Source organism: Choloepus didactylus, chromosome 1 (assembly GCF_015220235.1).
Source record: "Choloepus didactylus isolate mChoDid1 chromosome 1, mChoDid1.pri, whole genome shotgun sequence".
NCBI classification, from domain to species: domain Eukaryota; kingdom Metazoa; phylum Chordata; class Mammalia; order Pilosa; family Megalonychidae; genus Choloepus; species Choloepus didactylus.
In genome coordinates, this window is record NC_051307.1 from 206,454,124 (window position 1) to 206,468,404 (window position 14,281).

Here is a 14,281-nt window from a genome sequence, read left to right on the forward strand (position 1 = left end):
GCGCGGCGGGCGCGGAGCGAGCGAGCGCCGCCGTCCCCGGATGTGAGCTCTGGTTGTCCGAGGTCCTGAGCCAGCGGCCGCGCGGGAGGCGGCGGCGGGCACCCGGCACCGCGGCGGGTGGGGGTGCGGGCATGGGGGGCGCTCCGAGCGGTCTCAGCAGCTGGGTTGGCATCTCCGCGGCGTCCCTCCGCTAAAGGAGGGGACCAAGCCAATTTTCCTTTGCAGCAAAAAATTACATGTATATATTATTAATATATACGTCTGGTTTTATTTTTTTAAAAAGTTTATTTTGCTCCATTTTTTAAAAAAGGGAGCGTGGGTGGCTAGCTTTTTTTTTTTTTAAATAAATTATCCTTATGTTCTGTTATTTGTCCCCGTCCCCCCCTCACCCCCTGCTGAATCGAGAAATAAGGGCAGGGACCGCGGCTCCCAGCTATTGGTAATCCCCTTCCCCCTTCCTCCTCCGCCCCAACGCCCAGCACAGTGCCCTGCACACAGTAGGCGCTCAATAAATGTTCGTGGATGATGATGATGATGATGATGAAAAAAATGCAGCATCAACGGCAGCAGCAAGCGGACCACGCGAACGGTGAGCAACCAGAGCTTGGGCACCCGCTGCCAAATCTAATCCTTGTCCTGGTGCTCTTCTTCCACCCTCGCCCCCCTCCGTTTTTGATGCTCTGGGTGGGTTGAGGGGGTTGGAGGCGATGGAGAGGATGCTTCTAGCTCGGTATCATCCATAGAGATAGGGGAGATGCGTGACAGCTGGAACTCCTTTTTCCCCTTCAGGCCCTGAGAGTCAGAGTTAAATTCTGCATTTGTGGGGTGGGGGTGCCCGTTGAGTCTGTGGAGTGCTGTGCAGCTGGAGGGGCGGCGAGCCCAGGTGATTCTAGTTAGTGCCTTCGGGCTCAACTTTCCTCCAACGCACCCGAGCGATGGAAGGTGTATGTGTGTGGTTTTTTTTTTGGGGGGGAGGGAGTTAGTGTTCAACCGGAGCCCCCTTTCCAGCCTCTTCTCCCATTTCTATCCTCCCCCGACCCCTGGTTGGCCAGGAAGATCTCTGGTGGCATCCGGAAAATTTTAGGATTGTCCGGTTTCACCTTTAGCGCGGGTGGGTGAAGCCCATCCTTCCCTTTGGGGGTGGTGGTGCGGATCTCGGAATCGGGGGAAGGGGGACGAGTGGAGAGTGTATTCCCGCTCCCAGCGCCGACTGTGAACACATCGGTAACCTAGCAATGCCCGGGGAGTCGCTGCCGCTGTGGGGCACCTCTCCCCTGCTGGGCCCGGGGACCACGTGCAGTTTCCATACCAGCTCGTGCTGGGTCTGGGGAGGCTGGAGCAGTTCTTGGCCAACCCTCCCCCACTTCCTTGGAGGTTGCGGGAGCCCGCGCATACACACAGACACAGACACACACACACCCCTCCCCTGCGGGCACACAGCCTTCCTGGGTGCTGCCTACTCCCTAAGGAAGGGCTTGGCACGACTCATCCCCGGGAGCCACTGTAGGCCGCCTGTTTTGCCTCCTTCCCAGGCTGCTGGGCAGGCATATCTGTGCTGCTTTAACTTTCCTTTGTTATTCTCTTAGTAATTGGTGTTTGAAACAACCATCCCTTTCCCTCTTACTCTGCCACCTCTTGCACTTTGGCTTCTGCCTCAGTAAGGAGATTTTGACTGAAGGGGGCAAGCGCCTGGGAGAACTGCCTCCATGGTAGCCTGACCCAGAGCTGGTGTGGGCTTCTTAAACAGGCACCCTCAGGGCTCTGCCCTGTGTGCACCTGGATCCAGGCTACACTGATGTGATTCCCTCTTAGACCTGAGGGCCCCTGGCAGTCGGTTTATCCTAGTTATGGGGGTACAGGCTGACTGCCTGGTCTATCTCTGGCTGCTGACTTGGCTACTCTTGCTGCAATTTAAAATGCAAAAAAGCTCTGAAGATGTTTTCTGTTTTGGGAAGCCTGTGGAGGAAATAAGTCTCAAGCATCATGAATTTTCATTTGCAGGAAGTGTCAGTGCATAATCTAGATATTTGTTGTGGGGCTTTTGGTATTGCCCAGTGCTAGTGGACTTTTTTTTTTTTTTTTTTTAAATGCTGAAAGAATTGCAGTTTTGGCCATGGAGAGATGTTTGAGTAATACCCTGAAAATGATTGACTATTGGATTATTGGCCCTGTCCTTTTTTTGTGTGATAGGGGTAATAATTTTAGAGAAAAACGGTTATATATATCTAGTGACTCATTAGACATACATGGGTTTTACAAATAGGAAAAGAAAATGGAATATTTGTGTGGATGACCTCAGTTTGTCAGAGGAAATACACTAAAAGACTCCTTGTGGAGCCGTAGATGTAGAGAGGTACTAATCTTGGGTGTAAGGTAGCAGTGATCCTGTGTGACTGACACTTAGGGAGGGCAGAGCATGTGGACTTTTCTAGCTGCTCTGGCTGATGCTACTTGTGAAATATAGGGCATGAGGTTCAGAATGGGGACATGGGCATGATGCCCCCTGTTTTTGATGGGTCACAACCTTTGCTTTTTTTCCCCAGACACTGGATTCTCATTGTTTCTTATTTCTTTTTCTCCTTCTCCCCAGAAGCAAACTATGCAAGAGGCACCAGACTCCCTCTTTCTGGTGAAGGACCAACTTCTCAGCCGAATAGCTCCAAGCAAACTGTCTTGTCTTGGCAAGCTGCAATTGATGCTGCAAGACAGGCCAAGGCTGCCCAAACTATGAGCACCTCCGTACCCCCACCTGTAGGATCTCTCTCCCAAAGAAAACGTCAGCAATACACCAAGAGCAAAAAACAGGGTAACTCGTCCAACAGCCGACCTGCCCGTGCCCTTTTCTGTTTATCACTCAATAACCCCATCCGAAGAGCCTGCATTAGTATAGTGGAATGGAAGTATCCTTTTTTTGGGAAGTCTTTCCCATTTTCTCTTTTACCATCTGTTCTTTAAAGGAATTTGCTTTCTGAAATGGCTCTTACAAAGCAGTTGCAGTCTGGAATGTGAGCAAGAGAAGCTGTATGTGAGGGATTTCATTGTATGTACCTTTATATCTCCTTGGATTGCAGAGAGGTGGCTCCGTGGGTATATTTAGCTTATTGATGTGTGTATGTGTGTGTATATAGACAGTAGTGGTGGGAGAGAGTGACAGCCTGAAACTTCAAAGTGGTAGATAATTAAAATAGGAAACTAGCCTTTGATTACTTAACATTAGATAGTTTCTAAATCCAGTTGTTTTGGGGCATTGAACCTATTGCAAATAAAGTATGCCAATTAAAAAAAAACAGACTGCGTGAGATTCTTAGAAGTGAATACATTTTTGACTTGTAGTAGAATCTTCTCATTCTGATATTTTGGAATTTGCTTCTACAACTTGGATTAAGGCCGAGGCTACTTCTCGTTCTGACATTTGGTGTTTCTCATTGTTCAGGTAGCTACAAATATATGAACACTTGCTTTGTAGGGAAGGGGTACTTTAAAAAAAATTTTTTTTTTTTCCAATCAAAATGCTATGACTTTCTGGAATTTCCTTTCGACAAGTTCCAAAAAAGCATTTGAAACATGAGTGAGAGGGAGTGTGTGAAGGGAGAAGTTTTGTGTGTGCCTTTCCTCCCTGAGCCTTTATGAGTTATAGAACAGCCCTTTCAGTGGAGGAATTTGCAGTTGGTGCCTGTATAAAAAAATTCTGTCTGTCCTTGGACTGAAGTTATATTTCTGGGTGTCTCCTTTGTATTTTTAAAACTGAACTCCAAATGCCCCAGGATGGTTGATATGTCCCAGATCTTGGAAAAGTATTGTGCTTCTGCCTGTGTATCCCCTTCCCAAAATCTGGAGGCAAGGTCCAGCCACTGCCCTCTTTTAGGAAAGGTTGACTAAGGCCTTTTTTCTGAGCAAATGGCTTTCTAATTAGTCAGATGATTCATTGGTCTAAGTAAAATAAAACATTTCCTTCCCAGAAATGTATTTGGGGTTGACAGGGGCCTTAGAACAGTTCCTAACCATTGGAAAGAGCAAGAGTATGGAGCTTCTCCTCTAGTCACCCCCAGAAGGGTGGAGAGGCCATGATAAATGGGAAGGATATAATCTGAGTACCTAGCTAGGCAGCTCTTTGCATGCCCTCTGTCTTCTGTGGCTAAATTCTCTGCTTATAGACAGGAGTTAAAATGAGGTAACGATCTAGAAAGGTTTTGAAGAGAGCAGCCAAATGCTAGGGTAGGATTTGGGAGTTTTTCATGTGCTTTTTGTTTTTGGAACAGATGTCTCTTCTCTAGAGTGAGTTATGGTGTCTCTTACATAGCTGGGGTTGTGAGTGTCTGTTTTCCCTTCACGTTCTTCTCTAGTCTGAGGGCAGAATCCTAGTGCCATTGAAGGGGAGGGAGCTAGGTAAATTGACATACTTCATTGGCATCCCTGGAGTCAGGCAGTGGTTGTACTTAGCCAGAAAGATCTCTTCCCTCCTTAGGTTGGCTTGACATGGCTCTGAGTATGCAGAGACCTCTCAGTGGGGTAATTAATTTTATGTGGAGTGAAGTGGGAGACCTGGTGCTGTTTCTCCTTGTGCAGAGTAATTTGTATATGGCAATGTAGGTGTATGTAGTAAATTCCTGGATCATCCTGCTGTCTCCCTTTCCTACATTGCCAGACATGGAATCAGGGAATGTGGCTCCTAATTCAAGGAGAAGCCTGCTTACAAGTGGGATAGTGTGTAGGATAGATCCTTAAACAATATATGAACTGTTTGTTTTTCTGCATGACAGTTTCCTTCTAATTCAGGAAGTAGGTTATAGAAATCCTCCTAAAGCCAGCACTGTCAGATCCAGTTAGCACTGGGAGAGTGAGAGCCTAGTTTGTTTTCGCAGGCAGGTAAGGCATAGTGTCCTGCACGTTGTGGGGAGTGAGGGATGTTCTTACTTCAGAAGGAGTGATTAGGATCAGACTCACCTATTTCTCTATTGCTCTGTTCTGCTTGGCTTGTAAAATTCTTTTGGCAGTGATGATGGTATCCACCAGTACTTGGAGACTGAAACTGGGCCAACATAAAGAAAAGATATATACCTTATGCTTGGTATTTCTCGTATTTGCTGGCTTATCATTTAGGTACTGGGAAATTAAAAAGGAAGGATACTTTTATATCTATTATATTCTACAAAAAATATGATAAAAAAAGGAAGGATGGTGGTTTGGCGAAGGAGAGAGAAAGTAAGTGTGTTTCTATAGAGAATAAAATTGGTGCATTGAACTTTCTAAATTTCAGTGGGGAATTGCCAAAAGGAAAAGCCAAAAAGGGATTCTGAAGTTTTCTTAAGGTCGACTTTCTTAAAGTTGGATCTCTGGATAAGAAACTATCATGATAGATGAGTTGAAAGAATAAATATAAATTAAAGCTAAGTGTATTAAAAATAAAGCCACCAAAATTGGTTGAGGAATAATGTTCATATCATTATATCAGAGATTATTGGAGGTTCTCAAGGGACTGAGGTTTTATGAAACCCAAAGCATCTCCAGAGAAGTAAGGGAGCATTTTTGGATTTCCAAAAGGATTTCTAGGTGACTGGAGAATAGTTTGTTGATGTCCTCAAATTTTTAGTGTCTTGAGATATTTAGTCAAACCAGTGTGTGATAGCCTTGCTTTTTGGGGGTGAGTGTATGGGAGACACACTCTTGTAAAATCAAGCACAAGAACTGCAGGTTAGATAGGTTGCTCTTGAAACCTCACATTTGGAAAGGCTGAAAACCAAAAGGAGAAAAATGGTCATTTTGGCAGATGTCAAATTTTGTATTGCCAGTTTCAACAATGTCTGTTAATAACACCAGAACATTTAAGCAAGTATCTGTTGAAGGCTGATCTTAAAGTGATTCTTCTAGACAGACTCCTGAGATTTAGAATTGTTTAATAGTACTTTAAAAGTATCTGGTGCTGATTTCTTGTGGCTTTTTATTTAATTTGTTTATAAATTGAACACAGTAACAATGTATTATAAATTGAGCTCCAGTCTAGCTCTAATCTGAAACAGTTATAGCCGTTGATTTCTCTCATAAAGAATGCAGAGGAAGCGGTTGAAGCTTCGCTTGCTTACTATAATGTCTAAGGTATTGGGATATGCCACAAGAGAGTCACAGGTAGAATGGGGAAAGTCTTAGTGACTTGGCCTGCCTCAATCCAGATAGGAGATTCAGACTAACCCAGCCAAGAATAGTCCCCAAGAAAATGGCCCTAACACGTGGTGGCAAGGATCTGTGAAAGATGCTTTTTCCATGGTGACTTCTGTGTCTACAACAGCCAGGAATTTAGCTTTCCAAGGCCCTTGTGGTTTTTAAAAGAACAAGACACAAAAACCTGTTTCACGCAGTACCCTGATTGGGTATGCTTTTGGTTTCAGCATAAAATATACAGCAGAAGAATGAGTTAACATGATCCTTGCAACAGAAGAAAAGGTCATGGAGAGGTCACTTGCCTGGAAGATATACTGTGAGATGACCACTGATGATTACTTTTGCTGAAACTTAGTAGTCACAACAGTCTGTCAAAAAGTTATTTGTATTCACAACAGTCTGTCAAAAAGTTATTTGTATATGTCACTTTTATTTTAAAAGTGCTTCAAAAGTGGTGTGATTGGGAGTTTGATGAGAGAGATGGTTTATGTTTGCTCAACACATATGTACCTTAACAAAATTTTTCAGACCATTTGACATATTTATATTATTGGCTATTTTTGCCAATTGTGTGGCCTTAGCTATTTACATCCCATTCCCTGAAGATGATTCTAATTCAACAAATCATAACTTGGTAAGTGTCCTCAGAGTTCCTGCTTGTTCTGATGTGTGGCTGTCATTTGCCTCTATACCTGAATTAGCTCTAACTTTTTCAGCCTGAGGTTTACAGTCATGCATGTGATGTTTCTGGAGCTTTGCAACAGTGTTTTTTTTTTTTTGACCTGTATTCTCAAATTCATACTGAATGAAAGTGTTTAAAGTTATGAATCTTGTGTAAATAGATGTGAACTTTTTATGGAAGAGGTTTGTAGCAGCTTTTAAAAATAACTTTCCTTTTCACAGAGGCTTTTGCTATCTACCATTCTTTTCCTGATGTTAGCTTTTTGGTTTTTATAATCCAGTGTTATTTGGGAGTGGTGGTCCTTTGGTCATTTTTCTGATAAGTAGAGAGTTATCATAGACTTTGTTTATGAACTATTCGTTTTTAGAATACAACAAAACTAAAATTTACATTTTGAGACTATACAGTATTAAATACAGTATTATAGTATTAAAATTCCTAGACCTATGAAATGCCTCAAGATAAAATGACTCTGATTAAATGAATTTGGATACTTCCATTTACTTTATTACCCTCTTGAAGATTTACAGTGCACATTAGCTTAGGAAAAGCTCTGGGAAGGTCTGCAGATAAAAAACAAGTTTCTTTTTGTTTAACTCAACTAGTCCCTAAAAGTAATTGGCCATGGATTCTTTTAAACATTTTTTTGGCAGAACACTTTTAACATCATGGAACCACTGTTATAGGGGACTTTTTTTGGGGAAAGGCTAATATCGGGGAAGAAAAAAAGGCACTGAAGAGCAACTAGATTGGGCCTAGGAACTTGCCCCACTTGGCTGTCAACTAGTTGTGTTTTGGGTTTTCCGATAGCCTTTCTGAATTGCCATTCAACCATCTGTCAATTAAGGGATTGGATGGGAAGATCACTAGGATTGTTTTTACCTCTTATATCCTGTAATCTTTTTTTTTTTGATGATTCAGACACTATTTCAGGATTTTTCTGGTGCTGAAGGATCCTTCTTGCAAGAATCAATCTTTTTATAATTAGAGGGAGCCGATGCTGGATAATAGGAAACTCCCTTTATTTTGGAATTTTTGCTTTGTTTTCTTTTAGCTTGTTCCTTTGTTTTCAGTTTTTCACATTGAGGCTATATTTTAGTAGGGCTGGATGTTATAACTTAAAATGAGGTTGTAAAGACAAGACTAGTGTGGGGAGAGTTTTACTGGCTTCTTGTGGTTATGTGCTTATGAATTTAACCATAATGGTTTATGGGTTTATGTACAGGATTTCATGTTATTTTTAAAAATTTGTGGCATATTCTGGTTGTAACATGAGTCTATTCAGGTATGGGATTTTGTAGTTTGATTTCTAGAGAATTAAAAAAAACTTTTAGATATTGCTACTGAAAGTACAATTGTAAATGAAAGTTGGATGCACCCCTAAATGCTTACTCTTAGTATAGAATTTATTTTTACTGTGTTAGAGATTATTTGCATAACTTCGGATATTTTTAAAATAGCTTTTGATTTGGTTGTACACATGTGATATTAGATTATCTTTTTGAAGGAAAAGTCAAAGTAGTGAAAAGCCTCCCATCAGTGGAGATAGATCATCATAGTTTAGGCCACAGATGGTGTCAGCCTTGTTACCAAATTTAACAACGTGTATGGTGACCCAGTTTGTTGTTTTTTGTAGCTCAAGAGAACATGATTAAACGAACTTGGAAAATAAATACATTTCAGAAAGGAAGATTAATTCAGATCAATGGAATAATTAATGTAGCTGCATGTGTAAGCCAATTAATACTCTGATTTTTTCCCTGGGAAATTCAGAGCACTAATATAAGTGCTGTCAGACCATTTGACTTTCTCAGCTGAGAAGTGAGGAAATAAAATATTATAGGAAATGGGTAAATCTCTCTTCTTGCAACTGTTCCTTAGTGGATCTTTCTTAACAATTCTTAAACACTGGACTTTTTTTTCAGGGAGAGGGTGTTTATTATTAGTTTGGCAAGCCTCCTAAAAACCAGTGTGTATTGCTTTGACCTTTTTACTTAGTATACTAAAGCTCACGGCATTCAAGCCTGTTTCTTATTTTCACTTGGAAGGTCACATGACCAGATGAGTTTATACTCTCTGCTTGACTCTAAATATTTCCTTTCCCACTGTGGGAAGGGAAGATCTTTCTGGACTTCCCTTGACTCTTAGCAAGGTTCCATGCCATGTTAGTTCTCCCACCAGGGAGCTGTTTTTTTTTTTTTTTTTTTAATACATCTGACCCAATTTGTACCAAAGTGATTGTTCTATTTTTGGGATCAGTTTAGAGGCAGCTGAACCAAGCTTATTTTTCATCTGTAGTAAATACCTTTCAACTAATGTGAATGGCAAAACAAAGGGCAAAGACTGATAGGGATTGCAAAGCTCTGCGTATCGTGGGAGCTGGTGATTTTCTTTGCCTTATGCTCTATGGGAAGTGCATATGTCAAGCACTTAGTGTGCAATTCAGGGCCAGCTTTGTGGAATATGTTTCAGCCTGTTGAAGATTGTTTGTATTGAAATTATTGCTTTTGTTGGATAAGAAAAGTGGCCATCTCCATTGGTCCAATGTGTGTATGGTCTGGGTTGTAAGTAATTCAACCAGCTTTGGGGACTTGGGGACTACCTTGGGGGCAGCAAGTTTTCCCAGGGTTAGATTTCTTTTTTTAATATAAACAATCTCAAGTTTCTATGCAGCTTTCATTTCTGGACTTGCAGGGGCAGTGGAGGCTGAAGTCATGGAAACGGTACAACTCAGTTCCCACAGTACTATCCCTCTTAGTTCAGTCAGTAGCAGTATTTCCTCAGTTCCACTTATTGAAAGCATATATCATTTATTTTATTTTCTTAACACAACATGGGGAAGAGCTTTTCTGTATCAGGTGTCAGAATGGGAATGATTACAACTATTATATTTCACTGTGTTGAAAAATGCTTTTTGTGGAAGAAAAACATGTTATTTTGTTTTCTCAAACTTCAGTTTCTCATAAGCAAACTGGTGTGGTTAAACAGTCAGTGCCACCTACCTGTTCCTGGCACTCACCTTCCCCAGGCTCCTTCCTCCAGTAGTGCTGAACTGCCTCGAATTAGAAATGCCCAAAATAGGGATCCTTGGTCTTGATACTGTGGGTCATCTTTGACTCCTTCCCTGCCTTTTTTTTTTTTTTTTTTTTTTTTTAATCTTGTTGAGGACCATTTGTTTGTGTTTGTAGGCCTTTTAACATTTCGCCTCTACAAAGTCCCTCATGTCTTTCTTTTTTTCTCCAGTTACGCGTTCAATTCTAACTCCAGGGCTTTCCTTCCTTAAATCTACATCTCACACCACCGTCAGATGACTTTTGCTAGAGAAGTGATCTTGAGAGGTTTCAGTGGCCACCTACTGCCCACCAAGGAAAGATCAACCTCCATGGCCAGGTTTTCCCTGGTCTGGCCCTACCTTTTTTTTTTTTTTTTTTACCTTTTTTGGTTTATCTTCCCTCTCCTCCCTTTCACAAACCTGCCCATTTGTCTACCAAAAGTTCTCAAACACCTCTTCCCAACTTGTCTACCTCCTGTTTAAAAATTTTCTTATTTTTAAACTTTTCATTTTGAAATTCTTTCAAACTTACAGGAAAATTACAAAAATTTTACATATCACATACAGAGAATTCCAACGTGCTTATCCCCCCAGATACCCAGATTCACCAATTTTAACATTTTACCACATATGCTGTTACCATTCTACTTATCTTCTATTCTTCCCTCCATCTATCCTTCCCTCCCTCCCTCCCATCTACCCACCCACCTGTCTGTTTATCATCATTTTCTGAACACTTGAGGGTAGATTGTATACATCATGCTCATGAACACTTAATACTGCCATGTATATTTCCTAAGAACAAGGATAATCACATATGTAACCACCTTAAGTGCAGTTATCAAGTTTAAAAAATTTAAACATTGTTTACATTCCAATTTTTAATATGTCCCAATAATGTTCTTTTGAGCCTTTCCTCCCTTATTAGATCCCATTGAGGATCACATATTGCATTTAATTGTCATTGTCTTTTTAGTTGCTCTCTTTTTCTCTTTTTAATTGTGGGAACATATATGTAACATAAATTTTCCCATCCCAACTCCTACCAAGCTTACAATTCAATGGGATTAGTCACATTCACAATATTGCGGTACACTCACCACCTTCCATTACTAAAACTTTCCCATCTCCCCAAACAGAAATCCCATGCCCATTATGCATTAACTGCCCTATTGTCCCTGCCCCCCCCCCCCATAACCTCTAGTTTGCCTTCTGACTGCACGAGCTTGTGTAGTCTCTGTTATTTTTTTATAATACCATAGGGCTTAAGTGTAACATCCTAAATCTATAACATTCTCATTTGCTTTGATACCAATGTAATGTCAATATTATACACAGACTGTATTCCTAGAATCCTCTGTCCCTCTGCCTTTTTATAGGTCTTGTCACGGATTACATGTTTATACATTAAGAATCCAAAAACATTGATTTATCACTACATTTTATGCATTTGTCTTTTAGATCCTTTAGGAAGTAAAAAGTGGAGTTACAAACTAAAAATACAATAGTACTGACATTTATATTTACCTATGTTATTACACCTGCCAGAGATCTTTATTTGGTCTATTGTCTATTGTCCTTTCAACCAAGAACTCACTTTAGCATCTCTTTATATATGTAGATATAGATATATAGATATAGATATATATAATTTTTTCCTACAATCTTATAGAGATATATTCACGTAACATACAACCATCCACAGTGTACACTCAGTTGTTCACGGCATCATCACGTAGTTGTATATTTGTCACCACAGTCAACACTTGAACATATTATTATGAAAAAGTGTTTGGTTTTTTTTGGTAAATAATAAAAAATAATAAAAATAAAAATAAAAATGTCACACAATAAAATACAATAGTAAGGACAAAAAAGATTACCACTACCAAGAATCTCATAGCCCTTCCTTGTATCCCCCTCGCATACACTTTTAACTTTGGTATATTGCCTTTGTTACATTCAATGGAAGCGTAGTGGAATGTTACTGTTGACCATAGACGCCAGTTTGCTTTGATTATATTTTTTCCCAAATACCATCTCTTTTTTTCGACACTCTGGATGGTTGACATTCATTTGTTCTCCCACATGTGAGAACATTTTTATATTTATACATTTAGCAGCAGTCATTGGCCACTCCAGTTTTTGCCAAGTTGTTCAGTCCCAGTCTTCATCATCTGTCTTTACCTCTGGCGTCATACATTCCCCTATCCTACCTCTTTCAGCTTTATTCAAATCTTTGTTCCATGTACTTACAATATTGTGCTACCATTATGCAAGATTATGCTATCTATTTCTGGATCTATACAATCAATCCTTCTGAACATTTCTGTAGTCCTTCAGTATCAAATGCCTGATCTCTACCGTCTTTCTGTCTCCTGGTAGCCTGTGTTATCAGCTTTTAACTCTCAAAGTTTGCTCATTAGTGTTATTTCATATTAGTGAGACCATACAGTACTTGTCCTTTTATTTCTGGCTAACTTCACTCAACATAATGTCCTCAAGGTTCATCCACGTTACTATATGTTCCATGTCTTTGTTCTGTCTTACGGCTGCATAATATTCCATTATATGTATATACCACAGTTGTTTATCCACTCGTCTGTTGATGGACATTTGGGCTGCTTCCATCTCTTGGCAATCGTGAATAATGCTGCAATAAACATCGGTTTACAAATGTCCATTTGTGTCTTAGCTTTCAGTTCATTTGAGTATATACCTAGCTGGAATAGCTGCGTCATATGGCAAATCTATACGTAGCTTCCTGAGGAACCTCCACATTGTCTTCCAGAGTGTTTGCACCATTCTACATACCCATCAGCAACGAATAAGTGTGCCTCTTTCTCCACATCCTCTCCAGCACTTGTCATTTTCTGTTTTTTTGGATAATGGCTATTCTGGTAGATGTGAGATGGTATCTCATTGTGGTTTTGATTGCATTTCCCTAATAGCCAGTGAAGTTGAGCATTTTTTCATATATTTTTGAGCCATTTGTATTTCCTCTTCAGAAAAGTGTCTGTCCATGTCTTTTGCCCATTTTTTAATTGGGTTGTTTGTCTTTCTGTTGTTGAGTTGTAGGATTGCTTTATATATTCGGGATATGAAACCTTATCTGATATGTGGTTCCCAAATATTGACTCCCTTTGTGTAGGCTGCCTTTTTACTTTTCTAACAAAGTCCTTTGATGTGCAAAAGTGTTTGATTTTGAGGAGATTCCATTTTCTATTTGTTCTTTGGTAGCTTGTGCTTTGGGTGTAAGGTCTAGGAAACCACCTCCTATCACAAGATCTTTAAGATAGTGCCCTACGTTTTCTTCTAAGAGCCTTATGGTCTTAGTGCTTATGTTTAATTTTTGTATAGGGTGTGAGATAGGAGTCCTCTTTCATTCTTTTGGAAATGGATATCCAGTTCTCCAAACACCATTTATTGAAGAGGCTGCTCTGTCCCAGTTGATTTGGCTTGACTGCCTTATCAAAGATCAGTTGTCCGTAGATGCAAGAGTCTGTTTCTGAACACTCAACTCGATTCCATTGGTCGATATCTCTGTCCTTATGCCAGTACCATGCTGTTTTGAGCACTGTAGCTTTGTAATATGCTTCAAAGTCAGGTAGTGTGAGATCTCCCACTACGTTCCTCTTTCTCAAGATATTTTTGGCTATTCAGGGTACCTTGCCCTTCCAAATAAATTTGGTTATTGGTTTTTCTATTTCAGCAAAGTAAGTTGTTGGGATTTTAATTGGTATTGCATTGAATCTATAAATCAGTTTAGGTAGAGTTGACATCTTAATTATATTTAGTCTTGCAATCCATGAACACAGTATGTTCTTCCATTTTTTTTGGTCCTGTTCGATTTCTTTTAGCAGTTTCTTGTAATTTTCTTTGTATAGGTCTTTTGTGGCCTTCGTTAAGTTCAAAATACTTGATTCTTTTGGTTGCTATTGTAAATGGAATTTTTAAAAAATTTCTTCCTCTTGTTGCATGTTACTTGTGTACAAGAACACTACAGATTTTTGCGTGTTGATCTTGTAGCCTGCCACTTTGCTATATTCATTGATTAGCTCTAATAGCTTTGCTGTAGATTTTTCTGGATTTTCTACATATAGAATCATGGCATCTGCAAACAGTGAAAGTTTTACTTCTTCCTCTGTAATTTGGATGCCTTTTATTTCTTTTTCTTGCCTGATTGCTCTAGCTAGAATTTCCAGCATAATGTTAAATAACAGTGGTGACAGTGGGCATCACTGTCTTGTTCCAGATCTTAGAGAGAAAGCTTTCAGTCTCTCCCCATTGAGTAAGATGTTAGCTGTGGGTTTTTCATATATTGCCTTTATCATATTGAGAAAATTCCCTTCTATTCCTATCCTTTGAAGTGTTTTCAGCAAGAAAGGATG

At 40.1% G+C, this 14,281-nt stretch overlaps 1 protein-coding gene across 3 annotated transcripts in view; it reads left to right on the forward strand.

Annotated features, from left to right (window-relative positions):
* Window positions 1-473: 473 nt before the first annotated feature.
* The window catches only part of CACNA1D (calcium voltage-gated channel subunit alpha1 D), a 459,890-nt gene continuing 446,082 nt past the window's right edge, over window positions 474-14,281 (forward strand). For 2 of the 3 annotated variants that reach the window (XM_037798311.1, XM_037798303.1), the window contains exons 1-3: window positions 474-589; window positions 2,591-2,900; window positions 6,685-6,790. In XM_037798311.1, the coding sequence (XP_037654239.1) occupies window positions 523-589; window positions 2,591-2,900; window positions 6,685-6,790 (483 nt within the window). In that variant the 5' untranslated portion in view covers window positions 474-522. The remainder of the gene's footprint in view (window positions 590-2,590; window positions 2,901-6,684; window positions 6,791-14,281) is intronic. The other variant, XM_037798296.1, reaches the window with a different exon arrangement.